This window comes from Carassius carassius, chromosome 18 (genome assembly GCF_963082965.1).
Source record: "Carassius carassius chromosome 18, fCarCar2.1, whole genome shotgun sequence".
In the NCBI taxonomy this organism is placed as follows: domain Eukaryota; kingdom Metazoa; phylum Chordata; class Actinopteri; order Cypriniformes; family Cyprinidae; genus Carassius; species Carassius carassius.
The window spans coordinates 1,965,022-1,987,606 of record NC_081772.1 but is presented as its reverse complement, the minus strand read 5'-3'; the positions used below and the strand labels follow the sequence as shown (position 1 = coordinate 1,987,606).

General features: G+C 34.0%; 1 protein-coding gene across 2 annotated transcripts; it reads right to left on the bottom strand.

Moving 5' to 3' along the window:
• Window positions 1-912: 912 nt before the first annotated feature.
• Window positions 913-21,933, bottom strand: rbm25b (RNA binding motif protein 25b). 2 transcript variants are annotated; one of them, XM_059498158.1, is made up of 18 exons: window positions 21,797-21,933; window positions 20,760-20,883; window positions 17,339-17,388; window positions 15,861-16,028; window positions 15,608-15,665; window positions 14,908-15,074; window positions 14,590-14,778; window positions 14,370-14,453; window positions 9,294-9,544; window positions 7,004-7,130; window positions 6,836-6,925; window positions 5,748-5,821; window positions 5,502-5,652; window positions 4,329-4,740; window positions 3,053-3,345; window positions 2,301-2,399; window positions 1,565-1,612; window positions 913-1,486 (listed from the first exon to the last, which is right to left on the bottom strand). In XM_059498158.1, exons 2-18 carry the CDS (start codon window positions 20,863-20,865, stop codon window positions 1,394-1,396), a joined length of 2,460 nt encoding a protein of 819 aa, XP_059354141.1. In that variant the 5' UTR covers window positions 20,866-20,883; window positions 21,797-21,933; the 3' UTR covers window positions 913-1,393. The 2 variants fall into 2 exon arrangements, with proteins under 2 accessions (XP_059354141.1, XP_059354142.1); XM_059498159.1 differs by lacking the exon at window positions 21,797-21,933 and adding an exon at window positions 21,412-21,703.
• Between the last annotated feature and the right edge of the window lie 652 nt (window positions 21,934-22,585).

Here is a 22,585-nt window from a genome sequence, read left to right as displayed (position 1 = left end):
ATTGTTTGATTGTCCTAATTGTTTCTAAATACTAAACTAATTCATTCACAGGCAAAAAAATAATATTTATAGAAATGTTCTTCATAATTCATATTTAATAATGCTCACTTTAACAAACATTTTACTTCAAACCATGTATTGCCAGATCTTCCTGCGCTTTTTGTGTTTATCATAATCATTTACTAAGGCTTACTACCAAAGTAAATCAAATACATTTATATATATTTAAAAAAAATAAACATTACATTTAAGATTTCAACTAGTTGCAAATGCAATCTAATTTTCATTTTAACTTAAAGCTGATATATTTGTGATTAATTGATGAATTAAATCACCGTCTAATGTTAATAATTTGATTCATATTGTTTCTAAATATTTGATGTAATCAATTAATTTACAGGCAAAAAAAATGTTCATATTTAATGTTCACTTAAAGATAAATTTTACTTCCAATCATTTAATGTATTGCAAGATTTTCCTGTTTTTTTTGTTAATCACAATGTACTAAGACTTACTAACGAAGTTAATCATATATATATATATATATATATATATATACAAAAATACATTGCAAAAGTAACTTTTATAATTTTCATTTTAACAAATATAACTAAAACAGAAATATATATATTAAAAAAAACCTTGTAGAAACGAGCCCTTTTTTATCTATCAAATGCCAAATAAATGAATTAACTTAATTTGTAAAATGCAAATCTTCCCTAAGTATACTAATGAATCACTTTACACCCAGAAAATAAACCATGCAAAGTCCACTTTTATACCAAAGTTAATATTCAATAATTTTACTGTTGTGTTTGGCCTGTTATGAGTAAACATCCATGAACTGACGTGCAGCTCCAAAGCTGAGACCACGACACATTAATAATACACAAAGATTTTACTAAAAAAAAAAAAAAAAAAAAAAAAACAGATTCACTTTTATTCAAAACACATCCACTGATAAGTACAAAAACAAAGACAATCAATCGTTTCGATGTCAATCAGTTTAGCGAGAGCTTCTGAACAGTGTCGGGGTCCAATCACAACTGCTTTAGTTTTAGTGAAACAACTGGGAAAACTCTTTGGTTCGGTTGAGCGAGAGCGACTAAAATAACAGAAATAGTGAAATCACAACCCAAACGAGATTGGCATTCATTACAGTGACAATTTACAACAGCTTCCTCAGAAAGAAGCGCTTAGTGGCCGAGACGTAGCTACGCTGAAGACCGTCGAAATCAAACCTCTTCCTCTCGGCGCTCGTCGTCTGGGACGTGAGAAATCAAGCGGCTCCATACCTATTAACTCCAAAGGTCGAGTTTCCCAAGTTGCTTTGAAACCTAGATGAGCTGTCTGGCCCAAACGGGAAGTAAAAAGCAAAGTTCATGGGCTTTGTTCATTTCCCGAGGCCGATCTTCTTGGCTTCAGTTTCGTAAATCAATAACCTCCACATTTTAACGATGAAGACCTCGGCCTCTTCATCCAGCACCTGAGGAGATGAAGGTGAAGAGTTCAGATGGTGTGGTCCTAGAAATACGCCTTAAACTGTGCGAAAGAGCAAACTTACCATCGCAACGTCATCCAAGATGCCTTGAGGTGTGCTGTGAGCCATTACCTGAGGACACACACAGAAAATGATTGATAAATTATTCAAATATCGTATATAAATCAATTATAAATTAATTTTATTACTTTATTAAAAGAAACCGATTACATTTAAATATATTGTACTTAAAATATGTATTTTCAATCATTCTTCTATTACTTTATTAATGGAAATAATATTTTAAAATTATTTTCTTTATTTAAAGAAAACTAAATTGACAATGTAATTCATTTAAACACTATTTGAATATATTAAGTTTATTTTTTATTAATAAAAATAAGTCATTTAAATACTTTTATTTTTCATTAAAATAATCAAAACTATTCAATTAAATACTGTGAAAACATTTTATTAATTTTTTTAAATACATTTAAATTGCACTAAAAAATTATTTTAAAATTAATCTGAATACCATATTTTATTTTTCATTAATAAATAGTTAACATTTTTTATTTAAATACTTTGTATACATTTAATTCTATAATCATTTTATTATTTAAAAAAATAAGTCACCTACTGCATTTAAAGGGGAGGTCTAATGCCATTTCATGCAGTCTAAATTATTTGCACTGATAAAATGTTGGATTCTCATACTAAAAATGATCAAAGTAAAAAAAAGCATCATTCTGAAAGATGTAATGTCCTTCAGCACTCAGCCTCTTCATTCATTAAGAAACCTGACCAAAAAAACACTCACCTTGGTGCAAACAAAGTCCACTAATGTGGCTTCTTCTTCACCAATGTACTCTACGATCTTCTTATTGATCCACGGTCGGATACGCTTCTCCATAAGTGTCTGTGAACGGAGGAAAGATTCAAACAGAAAATGTGATTTTAAACTGTCATATTAAAAAAAAAAAAAAACTTATGCAATAACTAAATAAAATCAGCATTTTTTAGGAAACTTTTCATGTTTTAATTTTAACAGCCAAAATTTTTTTTAAAGAACCGTTCAATTTTCATTTGATTTCCTCAAAAGATTCAACTGTTAATGTTTTATGCCTTCACTTGATTACCAGTTTTTGACAATAAATTGGTATTGAATTATAAAAACAAGACGATACAGAATTTCTGAAAAAAATAATAATTATATTTAGAGCCCTATTACATATATAAACAAGTATTATGCTATCAGAAATGCCTTTTTGATCATTAAAAAAAATTATTAAACCATTAAAATGGAATCCTGACAAAAATAAAAAAATAATTAGGGACCAAATTTTTTTTTGTTTTGTTACACTTAAACTATGATTTTCATATCCCATTATTTAAAAAAAAAATTTAATGAACTAAATAAAATTGTAAAGTTTAGTAACATTTAAAACAAAATAAAACAGAATATGGGAAAATATAAAACCGTTTACAGATTTCTTTCTTAATAAACGGTTGTGTAATTTCCTGATTTAATGATCGGACATGTCTGTGATTAGTAAGGAGCGTGTCTCGGACCGTGTCAACGACGGACCAGTCCAGGGGGTAGTTGAAGAGCTCAGGTTTGGCCGTGGGGATCTTCTCGATCAGACTCTTGATGTGTTTGCGCTTCTCTTCTGTATTGACTCCTTTACCGCCGGCCGCCGCGCTCAGGTCTGCTCCCTTCTCCTCATCCTCGTAGTCTAAAGGCACCAGCTTCCTCTTCCGGGGCGCCTCGTCCACCTCGTCGTCGTCAAAGCGGTTGAAGACGCTCTCCACCACCAGCTTCTTCCTCTTGGCTATGCTGGGCTGTCCTGGGCTACCGGCTGGACCTTGGGATAATAAAAGGAGAAAAACTGAGCCAAATATCACTAATATATTGCTGTACAATAGATATATTTGTTGTAACATTATGAAACAATTACTATGTAAAATAATTAAAACACAATATTTAGATATTTATCCGTTTTTACATCCATACAAATTAAAAAAAAAAAAAATATATATATATATATATATTTATGTAGATAATATATTTGCATACATTTATCAATTAATTTTTCATTATCAAACCGAGAGTTCCGGTCCTTGATTCTGATTGGCTGAGCCACGTTCCAAGGTGTTCTAAATTACTCTACAAAGTAACACACACCTTTGTTTACTTCTGTGTGTTGCTCGGCAACCACTTTGTTGAAACCCGAAACTGTTTCTGAGGAACTACATTGTTTGGTGGAAGAATAATGTTTTTATTAATATCATTAGACTTTATTTGCTCGGTTTTATTCTGTGAAACCTTACTATGTTTATGGAATAACTGTTTTATAAAAGCAATAAGCCCTGTGAAGTCGTGGTTTACACTGAATTTATAACGGCTAAGGGGGTTTTAGGCACAACACGACGTGCCCAACAACGGCCCTTAGCGGTTATAAATTTACTGTAAACTTCAGCTACTTGGGGCTTATTGCTTTATTAATAAATAAATTATAATCATGAAAATAAATTAAAATACTACACTTGGACTCATTTAAATATTATAATTATTTAAATACTATATTGGAAAATGTATCAATTTATTTTTCATTAAGAAAATGATTTAAAGGAAAAAAAATATTTTAAATATTATACTTGAATATATTATTTTAAATTTATAATTTTTACATTTGATTAAAATGTATTTAAACACAAAATGCAATTAAATAAACAAATATGAATATCTGAAGTATTATTTACAAAACCGAAGTAAGAGGGTGTTTTGACTCATATTTGTCATTGGCCATAAGATCCGGATCAGACCCCTCTGTGAACTCAAACTCACCTAGTTTGAGGCTCAGGCCGATCTTGGGCCGGTTCTCCTCCTGGAGCAGGTTCTCTGGCGGAGAGTTCTCATGAGGGATGATGATGCCGCAGGGCGACTCTTCTCTGGGTGTGTTGGGTGTGGCGTTTCCGCTCGCTGAAGACACTGAGGGGGCGGACGTGATGGGCCGCATGGTGGGTTTGAGGCAGGGTTTGACCTCCTCTGCGTCCTCTAGCTCCTCCCCTTCCTCCACATCATCGTCTGAGGGGACGGGAGCTGGAGTGTGAACATGAACAGGAGCATGAGTGTGAGCCTTGCGCCGCTCTCTCTCCCTGCCTCGGTCCACCTCTTCTCGAGAGGGCTTGTGCTCTCGCTCCTCCTCGGGCTCGGGCTTCAGGGACGCCTGCCGCAAACGCTCTGCTTCCTCCTCCATCTGACCAACACAAAAGCAGAACAGAGACGCCATGAAACACCAGTCAGCACGAGATGAATCACAAAAACTCTGATTTGAAACAAGTATTTCAAAAGCAGAAGACAACAAATAGTCCCATGATAGTCCAATATAGTATTTAAATAATCATAAAATTTAAATAGTTTATTTTCATTTTTTAAATCATTTTTATTAATGAAATATAAACATAAATTTTCAAATATAGTCTTTAAATGAATAATTTACATTTAAATTCACTATTTTGTTTTTTTTAATATATATATATATATATATAATTAAAAAAAAAATCATTTCAATACTAGAATATATTTATCAATTTTCAATACTTAATAAAACAAAATTGCAATTGAATAAAATAACTGATTAGATTTCATATTTTTTCATTAATAACAGATGAAGAAATTAAAATACAACTCATTTAAATACTAACCATTAATGTTTGTATAAATGTAACCTCTAATAATTAATAAAAGCAATTGATAAAATTTAAATATGTAATTTCAACACTATACTTGTATACTTTTTTTTTTTCATTAAAATAATTTAGATGAAATCATGTGATTCATTTAAATACTACATTTAAATGTATGCATCAAATTGTCCATAAGAAAAAAATGAAATGAAATCATTTAAATACTACATTTGAATGGATGCATCAATTTCTATTTGTATCTGATTGATATGCATGTAAAAGTGCTGATCTGAAGTGTATGGTGATGCAGTAATGCAGTCGTGGGACTCACCCTGCGCAGCTCGGCGTCTGGATCAGGATGTCCTTCTGCTAGCAGCCTCTGCCTGATCTCCTCCAGCTCTTCCTTCTCCCGCTTCCTGTCACGTTCATCCAGCTCCGTCTCCTTCTCTCTGTCCCGCAGACGTTTCTGAAGAGCGCTGCCCCTGCAGGTAAAGCAGAGAAACACACCATTTGGGTCACAGTTTCACAGACCGTCTGCTCCTTACTGTTCACAACACATGTGGAGCAGGGAACTCACCTGTAGTACTTTGGGTCGTCTCGGTCATCGTCATAGTCTTCCAGAAACTCCTTCAGCCGCTTGCCTTCTTTAGCCTTTAAACAGAAACATCCTACACATTATTTTTCCATTTATTAATGAATAAAAAAAGACTTAATCATAAAAAAAACTCATTTAAATAATATTAATATTTCAATAGTATATATATATATATATAAATATTTATTAATTAAATGTTTTTTCCCATAATTTTTCTTTATTAATAATTATTTATAAAATGAACAGTTGACGAGAAATATATTCAAATATAATAATTGTAATATAATAATAGTATTTAAATAGTATTATTGCAGTATTGTTTTATATTTAATGAAAAATAAGGCAGTAAATATAATAATTTATATATAAATGTAATGAGATTTTTTATATAAAATTATAAAATTTATATATGGGAAAAAACCTTTAATTAATAAATATTTACTACTTGAATATATTTATCAACTTATTTTTCATCAATTAATAAAAAATACTATATTTGAAAATATTTATTCATTTATTTTTCATTACTGTAATAATTTAATAATTCAATATTATATTTGAATATATTTCTTATAAAATTTTCATTATACAAATTAAAAAATAATGATTCTTTTTAAATATTTGAATTATTATATTTGAGTAGATTTACCAACTTCATTTTCATAAATTAATAAAAAAAGAAAATGAATAGTGAAATAATAAATATATTCTAATGTATACTATTAGGATTAATTTCATCTACTTACTTTTCCATGAATAAAAATTATAACTTACAAATGATGGAATAAAATCATTTTCAATACTATATTTAAATATATGCATCCATTTATATTATCAATAAAAAATAATTACCAAAATAATTAAAATACATTGCATACATTACATCCCAATAATACAATGCTGCATCTAAATATATTTATCCACTTAATCATTAATAAAATAAGATTAATAAAAACAATATTTGAATGCAGTTATCAATTTATGTTGAAAACATTCTCCATATTATCTGATATATCTTAGATCAGGCTTAAATGCAGATTTTTAAATATCTAAAGAAAAAAGTAGTTTACCATGTCACGCCGACGTTCCTCGTCTCTCTCCATCTCCTTGCTGTAGTCTCTGGCTTTCTTCCTCTCTCTGAGCTCCCAGTTCTTCAGACGCTGTGGAGTAATTAAAGAAGTTAGATCATCTATCAAGACAGCTAATCATTCAATAATGTGATCAGAGACTGAATACACCTCCTGATACGCCGCCTCTTTCTCTCGCAGCTTCCTCTCCAGTTTACGCCGTTCGTACGCCTCTTCCTCATCTTCCTCACGATCACGCTTCTTCTCCTTATCTCGGTCTCTATCGCGACTCTGTTCTCTGAAAACAGACATCGCCCAATCACGTGATATCTGAAGTTTTACATTTACTGTAGACACAGAGTTTCAGTTTTTAACTCTTTACAAAAAAAAAAAACAAAAAAACAATAGTAATAGATTTGTTGTAAACAAAAGGATCATAAATACCTTAACATTTTGTATATCTATGTATTTATTTAAATAATGCATTAATGTCTAAATATAAATTAAATGTTGTAAAATTTGATGTATAACAAATATAATTTAATGTTAGTATAAATAAAAATGTATATATATATACACACATTGACGATTAGATACATGTAATAGAAAATGTTTATAAATATATATATATATATTTTTAAATGAACATCTTTTTAAAAGGTATCATAACTTTGAAAAAATTCTGTATTTATATTGATAAATAAATATTCATAAATATTAAAATATATAAATGTTTAGAATTAAAATATTAAAATATAAAGGATAAAATGTTCATATAAATGCATCTATTTATTATAAGTACCTTGTTAAAAGGGATCAAATACAGTTCAGCTACGTTTATTTTTCAATTTTATCTCATTCGCGTGAATCGCGCCGCAGGATGTCTATTCGTGTCTTTGCATTGACTTAAATGATTAGTTCACCCAATAATCAAAATTATGTAATTAATAACTCACCCTCATGTCGTTCCAAACCCGTAAAACCTCCGTTTATCTTCTGAACACAGTTTAAGATATTTTAGATTTAGTCCGAGAGCTCTCAGTCCCTGCATTGAAGCTGTGTGTACGGTATACTGTCCATGTCCAGAAAGGTAAGAAAAACATCTTCAAAGTAGTCCATGTGACATCAGAGGGTCAGTTAGAATATTTTGAAGCATCGAAAATACATTTTGGTCCAAATATAGCAAAAACTACGACTTTATTCAGCATTGTCTTCTCTTCCGTGTCTGTTGTGAGAGAGTTCAAAACAAAGCAGTTTGTGATATCAGGTTCACGAACGAATCATTCAGTTCACCAAATCAAACTGAATCGTTTTAAACTGTTCGCGTCTCTAATACGCATTAATCCACAAATGACTTAAGCTGTTAACTTTTTTAATGTGGCTGACACTCCCTCTGAGTTCAAACAAACCAATATCCCGGAGTAATTCATTTACTCAAACAGTACACTGACTGAACTGCTGTGAAGAGAGAACTGAAGATGAACACCGAGCCGAGCCAGATAAGAAGAATCGAGGAGCTGATGATACTGCACATGTGTGATTCAGCGTGAAGCAGACCGACACACAGAGCGCATGAACCGAACTGATTCTTTTGGTGATTGATTCTGAACTGATTCTGTGCTAGTGTTATGAGCGCGGGTAAACCGAAGGCTTGAATCAAGGGCAATCATCGCCAACGACGCCATTACGTCGAGCGCAAAAGAACCGGTGAACCGTTTTCTTCAACCGATTTATTGAATCAAACTGTCCGAAAGAACTACTGGTGATCCGAAAACCAATGCAACCGGTTCTTCACTCGTGAACGAGTCAGTCTTTTGTTCGTTATCTGGCTCGGCTCGGTGTTCATCTTCAGTTCTCTCTTCACAGCAGTTCAGTCAGTGTACTGTTTGAGTAAATGAATGATTCGTTCGTGAACCTGATATCACAAACTGCTTTGTTTTGAACTCTCTCTCACAACAGACACGGAAGAGAAGACAATGATGAATAAAGTCGTAGTTTTTGCTATTTTTGGACGAATATGTATTTTCGATGCTTCAAGAAATTCTAACTGACCCTCTGATGTCACATGGACTACTTTGAAGATGTTTTTCTTACCTTTCTGGACATGGACAGTAGACCGTACACACAGCTTCAATGGAGGGACTGAGAGCTCTCGGACTAAATCTAAAATACCTTAAACTGTGTTCTGAAGATAAACAGAGGTCTTACGGGTTTGAAACAACATGAGGGTGAGTCATTAATGACATAATTTTGATTATTGGGTGAACTAACCCTTTAACATGTAAATCATTCGCGCTTAACGCTTCATTCGCGTCTGGTGTGAACGCACCATAATGAACACTGCAGCAGGAGGTGCTTAAATCGTTTTCTTGGTTACCGCTGAATACAAAGTAGCACTGCACTTATGAACTTTAATATGCATTATACAGAAGCAAGATAAAATAGGTGGCGTCTCGTGTACCTGGATCGACTGCGGTCTTCGCTGCGATCGCGGCTTCTCTCGCTCTCCCTCTCGCGCTCTTTTGTGCGCTCGCGGTCTCGATCTCTCTCTCTCTCCCTATCTCGCTCTCTCTCCCGCTCCCTCTCTCGGTCCTTCTCCCGCTCACGGTCTCGTCGTTCGCGCTCCCTCTCGCGCTCCTTGTCCCGCTCTTTTCGTTCCCGCTCCAGCTCCTGCCTCTCCTTCTCTCTCTTCCCCTTTTCCTCTTCCAATTTCTGTGGGAAAACGGGGAGGGAAGGTTTCAGATTAGCGATTGCTCATGCACAAGACAAGAGTCCATGACACAACATTACTCTACGAGGAAGTTGTTTACAGTTCATTCACATATGCACTCATCCAGAGCATCTTTAGCTTCAATAGAAGCAAAAACATCTACAAAGAGTCACATGATTAAATACCTATTTTATTAAAAACCTTGATATAAGGCACAATTTTAAAAGTGATGTCTGTAATTTTGATTTTTAATTTTGAGTTTGTAATTCCTTTTGGTGGTGCCAGTGAAACAGAAGTTACACACTTCACTTTTAAAATGATCTTCATTTGTTCTCTGGATTCTGCAACTTTTTATAATGAAATAAGTCCCAATCGAAAAAATGATTTTTTTTTTTGTTTGTGGTGAATAAAAAACCTAAATAGTGGCATGTCAACTCAGAATTCTGCAAAATAATCGTAGAATTGCGAGAAGGTAGGTCAAATTCAGAGTTTTTATCTTGCAATTTTATATTTCATAATTTCGAGAAAAGTCTGAATTAAGAAATGTAAATTCAATTGAGAATAAAAAGAAAAAAAAAGTGTGAGATATAAACTTGGAATTGCAAGTCTGCTTAATTATTTCATCAATTTAATTTAATATACTTGCAAAGTTTTATCTCGTTATCTTATACACATCTTATATATAACTGCAAAAAAAAAAAAGTCTAAAATGTGAGAGAAACTTTTCTGAATTGCAAGAAAAAAAGTCTCCAGAATTAAATATTTAATCGTCAAATTTTAATAAATGCTCACAATATTTTATTATAAATATATGCACATATATATATATATATATAGATAGATAGATAGATAGATAGTCAGAATTGATTTCAGAAAAAAAAAATTAAAATAAGATTTCATTTTCTTCCACAATCTTATTTATCTAGTATAAATGTGAGAAAAAAAATCTGGACTGAGATATAAACTTTGAATTACGAAAAAGTAAATAAATTCAAACTGTGATTACCTTTTCTTTTATATATTCCACAATGGAAACGGTTTCCATACATGCATGTCACAAATATTTTACAGTTTCTTAAAACTTAATTTAAACTAATCAGATTTCCAGTGTGTTTCTCTTTTGGATCGCCTGCATGAGGGCAGAGGGCAGAGTCTAGACAGACCAGCGTGTAAATCAAGAAATTGTTGAGCAATTAATAAAAGCAAGCCTGGAAACCACTTTTGATATATTAATCAGACATTGCAAACTGAATAAGATCAGAAACATTTAAAGGATGCTGTAACCAAGAGGGTCTGGCTGCAGACTTGCACTCTCAGACACTTGCACTTCCGCTAGTGACATCACTTGCAGTCTTTATTTTTTATTTTATTGAATTTTTTTAAACTTTTTGTTTGAATTTCCCAACATTTTATAACAGTAGCCAGGTGGCGAAGACAAGAAAAAATAAACTAAATTACAATGTCACTTGCAATCGCTACTTGCACTCTCTGCTACCTGCGACTCTTGCAATCGACACAAATCGTGCGTGTTGCCAATGGAGACAAGACGCTGTGGTGGTGATTAAACGCAACGTGCAAAGTTTCGCGTTAAGCATTTTTCCATATAGAATAAACGGTCTACAACTCGTTTATATCACTGTCTTTGTCCATTAAGCTACATTATGCGTTTTATTTATAATGATTTTCTATAGGAGGAAAACGTTTAATGTACAATTTAACACACTGCGTTCTGTACTCGTCCGCTTGCCTGTACGGAGCTGATCCTTTTAAAATCACTTAATGCATTTCATAATGCACGTTCATATTTGCTGGTCTGTATAAACGTTGAGTCAACAACAAGACGTATAGGCTAGGCCTACTGAATTGTCTTTATCATCTTAGTCTGTAATTAGGACACATTAAGTGTTCACATTGCGTTCATAGCCATGTGCTTGCCTTGTAGTACATTAAATAATAACTATATATCGAATTTGGTCTTTTAATTGAACTTAACATATCCTAATACATTATGCCATATTAAGTGTTTGTTTTTTCTACAGGAGGAAAACGCTTAACGAAAGACAGTGTATAGTAGTAGGCCTACTAATTTAGTTTTAATCGTTTAATCACCACCACAGCGATTTGTGTTGATTGCAAGTGACGTCACAGGTAGCGGAGAGTGCAAGTAGCGATTGCAAGTGACATTGTAATTTAGTTTATTTTTTCTGGTCTTCACCACCTGGCTACTGTTGTAAGATGTTGAGATTCAAACAAAAAGTTATAAATAAATAGAACAAAATAAATAAAAAATAAAGACTGCAAGTGACGTTGCTATGGGAAGCACAAGCGTCTGAGAGTGCAAGTGCAAGTCTGCAGCCAGACCCCTCTCGCTGTAACTCCCATCTCATCACATAATCAACAGAAAGAGGTTTCAATCCTTGTGAAACTTGTTGTTTGTGCACTTACAGGTGTTGACTAGCAACTCACAGTGCTTCCGTGGCCCTACAAGCCTTTATTGTTAGGCCTGGGAGGAAAAGCAGGATTCACAAGGAAAACAAATAAAATACTTACTATTCTCTTTGCTTGCAACAATCTCACAAACAACTTCCAGACATTTTGAAAACGTTGTGACAGGAGCATTGGATACTGTGTTTGTTAGAAATGCTTCTTTTTCTTTGTGGTTTGGACAGAAAAGGCAACAAATGAAGGTGTAGAGAGTGCTTACCCCACTGCAGATGACACGGCTCTCAAAGGATCAAACGGAGCGATTATGAAATGCACTGAAGAGCAGCATGACACCCACGGCTTTAGCTCTCATAGCGCAGCTCGCCAAAAATATCAAGCTAGAGTGATATCTATCAACAGCTTCTACTTCCCAGAAAACTAAAGTCTGCTGAATTCATTATAAATGTATGTAAAAGTCTAATTTCAATATAAAAACTATTTCATAAGCGCTGAACCGTGGCTGTTACGCAACTTTGAGCAGCAGCAGCAAATAAACATGTACAAGAGGACATGAAGACGAGACAGAGAACTAAAACTGTGGATACACAGACATTTCGCTGAAAATAATTACATAAACGCACGGCATTTACAAGTGACGCTGCTTTTAAATAACATATAACAAATAACAGCAAAATGAATCACAGTTCTACGCAAACAAAAAAAACTAAACTTTATACAATCAGAAATGCTGCTTGGAAACTAACTGCAATAAAATAAGTAAAATGACTAAAACAAAAAATAAATAAAAAGGAATTACTTATTTTAAAAACTAATAATACTAAAATTAAAAAACTCAAATACATACAAAATATAATTCAGCTTATAAAAAAATAATAATACTATAATAGTTATATAATATATACTATAATAGTTATACAAGTTATATAATATATATATAAAAAGGTCCAACAAGTAATTGAAAAATCTGAAATAAAATAGTAATTTTAAGTAAAAAAAAAAAAAAAAAAAAAAAAAAACTTTGTTGATTGGAGACAAAAACGAATTAAAGCTAAATAAATAATTAAAAATCACAAAAGCACATAATATTACTAAAGCTTAAACTAAAATTGAAACGGAAACTCCAAATGTTTAATATTTGATCCAAAAGATTAATACATAGCATATAAATAAAATAGCACTGTTGTAGACCAAGAACTAGTTTTTCACCCACTAATTCTGAATATTTTGAAATATATATTAGAACAAATATTTGTAAAGATAATATCTTTATAATTGTGTGTAAAAAAATATGTATTTACTTTCTTTAATGTTGCTATGCACTTGTTAGGGTGATGTGGGTGGTCACTAATTTTTCTGATTCAAAAGAGCTCATGACGAGTCAAGCAGATATGGGACTGTTTGCCAAAATTTCATCTCTCCTCAAGCTGTATGACTCGAGAAATCCTTTGTGTCTGTGACGTGTAAAAGTTTAATAGTGTTATGAGAGTGACTTTATGAATTAAATATTAGTTTTGCAGTTATTCTACAACAAAAGAATACTTTTAGACGACATTGAGCGAGCACACACACACACACACACAAAAAAAAAGCACTTCAAATTAAAAAGAAAAAAAATTGTGCAAGCAGGAATAAAGAGCAGAAATGAGAACAAATTCATACCTGTAGAATCTTCAGAAGTCCGTGTGCTGTGGAGGGGCGCTCCCTTATTTCACAAGAGCCGAATTGGCCAATTCACTGTCATTCAAGTCAGCATTATCTATTATAGCACCAACATCACTTTTACTAGCAGACCCACACAAGCTCACTGGCCGCTCCATGTCTCAAAGAACCAGAAAATGTGTCGTCCATCACTTTATCTTGTAGGAAACACTGCAGAGTTGACCAAACACCCCATATCTATTTTAATATTAAACCCACATGGATTAGCTGAATTTCAGAGCGAGTGGGTGCGGTTGCCCCTGTCCCAGTCCTCCAGAAGGGGGCGCCCAGTACAAGTAGAGAAAAACAGAAAGCTCATACTTACATCCTATCCTTGCAACTTTTTCCCAAAGCTGAGAGATTCATCTTGGTTTAGTCACCATATGATCTCTATCATAATGGTGGGGTTTAATTAATAGATTAGCTTTTAGGGAAGTGCACAGAACGTCCATGCATTGTATGCGTGACTACATTTCCCACCCTTAACATGAAGGCCACCTCGAATATAATCGCTGCACTAGATCATAGAATTTAAAGATTAAATGTAATACAAGTTTTGCTGAGCTAAATTGAATTGACATGTTAAAAAGCATCTATTCCTGCTGGTGTGTTGTCAAATTAAACGATGTAAGAGGCTGTTGTGCTCTACCTTTGATATATGGTGTGAAGTAGCAAGTGTTTTACCTTGTGTGTATCACGGAATTTGTTGATCTCTCTGGAAATCAGATCTCTTTTGTCATCTTCCAACTCCATGGCATTGATGTCATCCTAAAGAAATGGAGAACGTGGTTTAAATTTGTAATGCATCCTCTATATATATATATATATATATTTGAAACACATACACATCAAACAACCGGCAAAAACATTAAAGAACAAAAGGCCAAGGTGAACAAAAGCCAACCTCGTCCTTCTTTTCTCTCCTCTTTTTGCGGCGACTCGACTCGTCGTCTTGTGATGTAGCGTTCAGCTCACTTGAATACTCCCGGATCAGGCCGTCGATGGCACCTTTGACAATTTGGTCCCGCTTCTTAGTTTCTTCATCCAGAACCTCCTCTTCCTCTTCACCGGCTCCATCCTCTGCCTTGCCATTCTGCCAGACACACAGATCAAAAGACGGTCACCAAATCAGTCGTCAAAAATACCACTAAAAATTTTATAAAACAAGTGAACAGTACGTTTTTATTTCAGCATCAACCTGGCATCAAACGGTTACACTTACTCCATTTTCACTGGTGCTCTTCCTCTTTGCTTTCCACTCATCCAGTTGTGCTTTGGTTTTGGCATCGACTTTAACCAGAAGTTTCTTTTCTCCGATCTGCAGCTCATGAAGCAACCGAAGAGATCGGAGAGTAGATTCAGGCTCTTTGTACTCACAGAAACCAAACGCTGCAAGCAAAGAACAAAAGAGATCAACAGTTTTACAGGCAGTGTGGGGGAGTGTATCTGCACAGAAAAGTTTATTACTTTAAATAAAGGCTTTACTGTAAATGTTTTTTTTGTGCTACAAGATTTGGGAAATGCTGGAGACATTTGGGTGTTCATACTAGGATTCACTTTTTAAAAGAGCCAATTCAAGCTTTTTTCAGAAACCATTTCAGAGTTAAATATTTCCATAGGCCTCATTCTCACGGTTTTTGAATTCAATATGACTAAAATAATTGGCAATTTCATTTTGATTATTAATTATAAAGTTGATTCATTTAATAAGACATAAGAATGAGACACTTCACTGTAAAATTACAACAATATCCCCCAGTTTTTTTATTTTGATAAAAAAATGAAGCATTTGTTTCATTCACACGATGAAGCATTTATTTAACTCAATCAACCCGCACTAAACCTCATCACAATACTGATTTTGAGTGAAAACAAACTGCTGAAAAGAAATGAGTCTAGGTGTAAAAAAAACTAAAGTTTACCTTGGAGTTTCCCTGAAGCACCTTGAACTCGTTTCCAGCTCAATACCAAACCACATTTCTGAAAAACAAGTGCTGCTTATTAATATCAATAACACTAAACATTAAATGTTACTTCCCAAAAGGCTATTTCACTTTAGAGTGAAACTCAAACTATCATCAAGTGAATGCAAAGATGTCCACATTGCTGAATGCATAAAGAATGCACTGGACTAAAGTGTGATTATTATTATTGACAGAGCTCTGAGATACTCACGGCCAGCAGCTGTCTGATGAGCATGTCAGACGCTTTCTCGGAGATGTTTCCCACAAACACGGTGGTCGTGGGGCCGCTGCCATCATGGTTGTCTTTTGCCTGAGCAGTGCTTTCCTTCCTGGGAGCAGCGACTTTACTAATCACAGGCATCGCCGTGGGCACGAGAACCTGATTCATCACATCACAGTTAATATGCAGCCAAGTGACAAAAAAACTAATGTGATTGTGACCGATTAAAAAATGAGATAAGGCTTCCCTATGAAAATCAAATTCATCGCCATAGAATTTTTTGCATGTTAAACTATTTTTGTACAAACATGCAAGTAAATTCCGCTGTTTATTAATGTGCATGGTTGCATAGAAATAAATTGTTAAACATCTTTATTCCTCGTGTTCATCTATTGAAAAACATGCCTTGTTTTAACGAGATTACTACTTAATTCTACGGCTTGAAACACAAAGCCATGGAATCTAAACAAATACATGAATAGAAATAGAAACTTGAGAAACATTAGGGCAATTCTATTAACACAGATTTCACAAAAATTCAATATCAATTCATTTGGATGTACTGTATATCAGGTACAGTATATGTGAAATTTTCTTAAGGAAAATAATCTCTCAACAAATGTTTTAAACTCTACAGAGATCCCCGTCAGGTTAAAATTTAACAGAGTACCAATTTCAATATTGGTTTATATTCGATACAATAAAACGCTGAAAGGAAAACTCCTGAATATAGACATTTTACATTTAAATTATGTTCTATACCTATTTTGTAATGATAGAATGTTTCTACTGTTTACTGTAATGATATAACTATGTTTCTAATTGTGTAGTGCATAGATTTTGCAAAAGGCTCCTCTCGAGAGTTATTTTTTCTAGATAACTAACAAAGTTATGGACATTGAATGCCTTTGCTAAAATAAATGTGACGTCATATGACATTACATGATTACATGAGACAGGAATACATTTTAGTAAGTTGTTCTGATTGTTTAAAAGCCTTCTGATGTTCATTGATGTTTATTTCGTGCTGTACTAAACAGGAAGAGATGAGTTCACGTGCTGCTTGAGCGAAGAGATAAAATGCTCTGAAGCACACACAGAACAATTTAGTATTATTTTGTGACAATTTGAAAGCTGCCTGAGACTTTTTCATATCAAAAGAAACCAAGCACAAAGCTAACTGTGATTATTATTATAAGGGATGGGCACAAAATAATGTCTAGTCATGTTTTGTTCATGCATCAACTGAAAAAAAATAAAAGTAAAAAATCTAAATGATCAATTCTTGGGACTTAAGAATCGACTTAGATTCATCATAATGAAAATCAAATAAAATTTGGATATCAATATTTTTAATCTAGCCCTAAAATAAAGCAATACTTTTTATAGTGGAAAATACTTCCTTAAATACACCGATTTAGACTGGAAATGACTAAACTAACTATTTTTCTAGAATTAAAGCACATTACCGCAGGGCCCGGAGTCATAATCCCCATGTGGACTGGAATCATTGGGGTTCCTAGAAAGGAGAAAAATCAACAGCAACATCAGAAAAATTTAAATTGGATTAAACATTTTCATGCAAGTCACATTTTATAATGCAAATAATTTAGGCCCGAGCCATTTAGCATATAAACTGTTCATCTAGCAATGCATAACAGATCTAATCTAGCCTCTCAAAAACATGTGAAGCGTCCATTAGCTTGAAATTATTACATTAACTCAAAAAGGGCTCAGAATATATATTGGACATTTCAGCAAACATCACCATGCTGTTAAAACCAAGCTGTAACATTGGACACCTTCATAAATGCTCACTGAATCTTGCCATTATAATCAACATGTATGCATGTGGCTGACATATTTATCTAAAGCATTTTCTAGGTACACATTTTGCCAGTACGTGCTCCCTACGAATCGAACCCATGCCCTTGCTGTTGCTAACTCTATGATCTAATAGTTGAGATTCTCTCTTCAACAATTCTGAATCGAATTGGAACATTTCAGAATTGATTCGGAACTTGTATATGTTTCCCGCTTATGGTCTTTGTGCCCGTTTGGAATGCAGTACTATTATGGCGCTTTTCCATTACCAGTACCAGCTCGACTCGACTCGGCTCGCTTTTCGCTCCGTTTTCCATTGCAGATAGTACCTCCACAATAGTACCTGGTTGTCATAGCGACGCTGCAGGAAACTGCCGTGACGTAATCTTCTATGCGACACACACCCGCTACCCACACACACAGGACAATGGAGGAAATCGAGTGCATGTTGTTTTTGATCCTCGAGGTGTGGCTGTTTCTCACAGCAAGAAGACAAACGTTGTTTAAGGAGAGGCTGAGGGCAGCAAAACGAAACACTGCTGAAAAAACTATCTGGATACTATTGCTGGCGCGTGTAATGATGACGCAGTGAATAGTGACGATTCTCTCTGACCAATCAGCAGTCTGCTGTGTTTTCACGTCACATTATAGTATCGCCTCAGCTCGCTTGGAACCTCGCCAGAGGTGGTACGAAAAAAAGTACCTGGAAGCCGGTACAGGTACAACTTTTACACAGTGGAAAACCAAACAGAGCCGAGGCGAGGCGAGCTGGTACTGTGTAGTGGAAAAGCGCCATTAGATGCATGAAACTGGTGCACCGACAGACTTTCACGTGCGCTTTGTGTTTGTTGTCCTGAAGCTCAGTTTCTGCTTTGGTTGAATGCACTTTCATTTTTGAATACTTTTATATGAAATTGATGTACACACAGTCGGTTTCAGAGCAGGACAAAACATCTGATATAGAAATAGATCTGTATGTGAATGCAGCCTGTTAAAGCTGCCACTTTCTATGATCTCATCAGTAATAATCCAACGGCAATAATGCTGAGTAGTGTTGTCACTGTACCAAAATTTCAGTATTCGGTACCGATACCAGTGAAAATCCACAGTTTCCGGTACCAAAGCAAAACACAAAAATATTATTTAAAAAAAAAACACTTTTTATCACTAAAAATAAAACCAATGCCATTCTTTACACGTATTTACAATTGTGTTTAACGTTTTTCTACAAGTAATATAATTATGAAAAACTATTTAATTTGTCTTTTAATTAATGAAATTTAAACATTTTACTTTTTGGTAAAGAAAGGGGATTTGCTATTAAAATCAAAACATTGAAGAAATATTGTGCGATTTATTTCTTTAAAAAAAATACGTTTTATTGATTTTTTCAACAGTAGTAAGCAGTATCACATGCATTTTACTAAATAATAGTAATATTTCTAGCACAATGCCTTTATGTAAAAAAAACTTATTTTGCAACTCTTCACTTGCAACCTTGGCAATATAATCGCCATTGGCTAGTAACATTTTTAGTTTACTCGCCAGACTGATATACTATTTTACACACACACACACACACAAATGATTCCAACTAAAACTTGATAACCATGTATGAATGCATATTTGTAATTTTAATTGAACGCAAGAATGGTGATGATGCTTAAGATATTTTTGGCCATTGAGGGTTTCTGTGTAAAAAAAAAAAAAAAAAAAAAAAAAAAAAATTGTAATAGATCATGTTAATTATTATTAAAAGATAATACTACTACTAATTCTACTACCATACTAACAATATATAATGCACTATGGATTGATGAGCTGCTGGGTTCATGAATATTAAATCACATTGTCTGCTTCGGGTGAACTGATTTGCTGAAATCAAAACAGGGATGGTAATAGTTAAGCGCCAGCGAATTAAATTGCCATTGCCACACAGTTGGCTAGAGCAAAGCTGATTGGGGAGACCGAAGGTGTGCTCACTCTATTGGTTATTAAGACCGTCACTTAAGGATGACAGTCAAGCATATGCTCTGGAACAGAGTAATATCACGTCCACATCGCAGGCTTTTGCGATTAGCAAATCGCAACGTCTCAAACTACGATTTTGATTTAATTTCGATTAATCGCACAGCCCTAGTTAACTGCGCGTCAAATACAGGTGCGCTGTGCTTCCACTGAGATGAATTGAAAAGTACAGATCACTTGATGGAGAGAGACCTCTAAAGCGCACATTCAGTGTTCAGTGAGTGAAAATGTGCTAATCTTATAATAGCCTTGAACACACACATACACACACTAGCGAGTAAAATCTAAGAATTTATTAGCCAATTGCTAACAATAGACATCATTTAGTCGCCCAGAGTAAAATTTAGTCGCTTTTGCGAGGGATTTATTCGCCATGTAGAGGGTTGTTTTGACGGTTCGTCATTTTTTAGTTCTGACTTGGTACCGAAGTACCGGGTCTTATGACAACACTAATGCTGAGGAAAAAAAGGAAAATCCTCAACTATTGTCTGTAAACTTTTGGACATCTGAACACTTATTTTAAATAAGCAATTGTTAAAAAAATATATAATAATATATTGTATAATAATAAAAGTTAATTTTGCACAAAAAAAGTGTTTATATGAAAATGTAGCCGTGTGCAGTAATATTGATAACTGAGAATGTGACGATAATGATAATCGTAATTTGATTGAATTGTGAAACCAGTGAAGACTCACACTCCTGTTTTTAATATGGCAGTACTGACATACAGACATTCCAACTATAGACCAAAAGCATATAACTGCAATTTTGTTTAAGATGTAAAGTTGTAAATATGTATTTGCACAGCAGAAGAATTAATTGGGGAAAAAATGTAGATCAAGAATCCTTTTGGAATCAGATCATGACTCCCTTAATCGGAATTGGATCGTGAAGTGCCTGAAGATTCCCACTACTAATAGATGTACAGGATGTCTGACAACATTGTGATGCATCGATGCATCGTTAATCGAATTGAATTGTGAGATACCCATAGGTTCACACCCCTAATATATACATCTAGCTCATCTTGATTACCGGGAGGCATTGACGGTGGAAACCCAGCAAACTGTGGTGGAGGGATTCCTGGCGGCATCGTTGGGATGCCTATTTGTGGCCGGTTGAGATGAGGAGGGAAAGACATCTCGGGCAGGACAGCCACCTTACACAGAAGAGAAACACATTAACAACTCCAATAACAGGAATTTACCATAATGTGCAAGCTGCTATGATACACAATACTGCTCCACTTACTCAACCAAGATCTTAACTTCGTTCTGCATTAGTAAGTGGTACTATTACTAGAGCACATGTTTAAATTGGTTAGATGTGACTTTAAATTTATAGATGTAAAAAAAAAAAAATCAGAAATATACACTGAATCAGAAAATCTTGACAGACCGATCAGCTGATCTCAGGATGACTGATTCAGGCTGAAATCGACATGAGGCAGTTTAAATTTCTAAAATCGTCATGAAAACGGTTTAAACTTCTAAAATCCACATGAAAGCAGTTTAAATGTTAGAAATAAAGCTCAGGTAATTCTAAAAGACGTTAGGTTACTTACATTGAAATAAATCATCCACTAAATATGCAACAATGCAGTGAAAGATCCATCTGAAATTAACGTTACTTGACTGAAAATTAAAGTGAGCTGAACTTGAAGAACTGAAATCAATCTGAGACTTACCGAATGTGTTGAAATCAGACGAAAGATCTTAAAACTACTTAAAGGCCGATTTCACGCCGGTGTAACGTCTCCCAATGCGACTAGCCATCGACGTTAACGAGCCAAATGAGCAGGTGAATGATAGCTAACGGGCTAAAGTGCGGAAATTGTGATGCTTATATAAAATGTATTAATTTTAAACTCATAAATTGACAGATTTGTCAAAAACAATAGCAGCGGGAAACATTCGAGCCAGACCAGGCTACTGCTAGCCGCGAGCTAACGGTCATGAAAGCCTTTATTCTGACCTCTATCAACAGATTAACTCGTTTCATCGAAGTCCTGTACCAGACTTTTTGAATATGAACTAAAAAAAACAACTAATACTTGAATAAATAGTACTCACTCAATCCAAATCGATATCAACTCGCTTCTCGCACGGAAAGTTCACCGGATCCGTGGTAAAAGCAACGAGCAATCGAATCTGCCGTTTCCGGTGAAATGGAATTGTGGGAAAATAACGGGCAAGTTAAAAGATCGCTGTTAGAAAATATATAAATATATGAAATAAATAAATAAAAATAAATAATAATTGAATAAATAAATGCAAATACAAGTTTACCCATACAATTTCTTGGTGTGGATATGATACTACGATATTTCACCATTATTATAATTAGACTCCGCATGTAACATTACTTCATAAAGGTCGTAACGTAAAAACATTAAAAAAAAAAAATATATATATATATATATATATATATATATATATATATATATAATTTTTTTTTTTTTTTTTTTTTTTAATGTTTTTTTTTTTTTAATGTTTTTTTAATGTGTTATTGCCATGGACTGTGTGCGACCCATATTCTCTGTTGATTCTAAATAAGACTTGTACTCAAATTGAGTTGTGAATCTCACAGTGCGAATTCATAAATCGTATTTTTAGCGACATTAAGAAATATTTCTTAATTAGTTTTCCTTTTGATTTTGGTTTGAAATTTATAACGACGTTTCTTCAGATTCGCCCTTCAACGCTGCAAACTGCATTTGAGTGACAGGTGACGTCAGCGAAGGCGGGAGTTTCATGGAAAGTGCTGGAAAGAGACAAAGCACCGCTGGTTCCAACGACTGATGTTCTTCCGATGCCGAACATAGTGCAATCGATTACGCCTTGTTATTTGCATTTCTAACA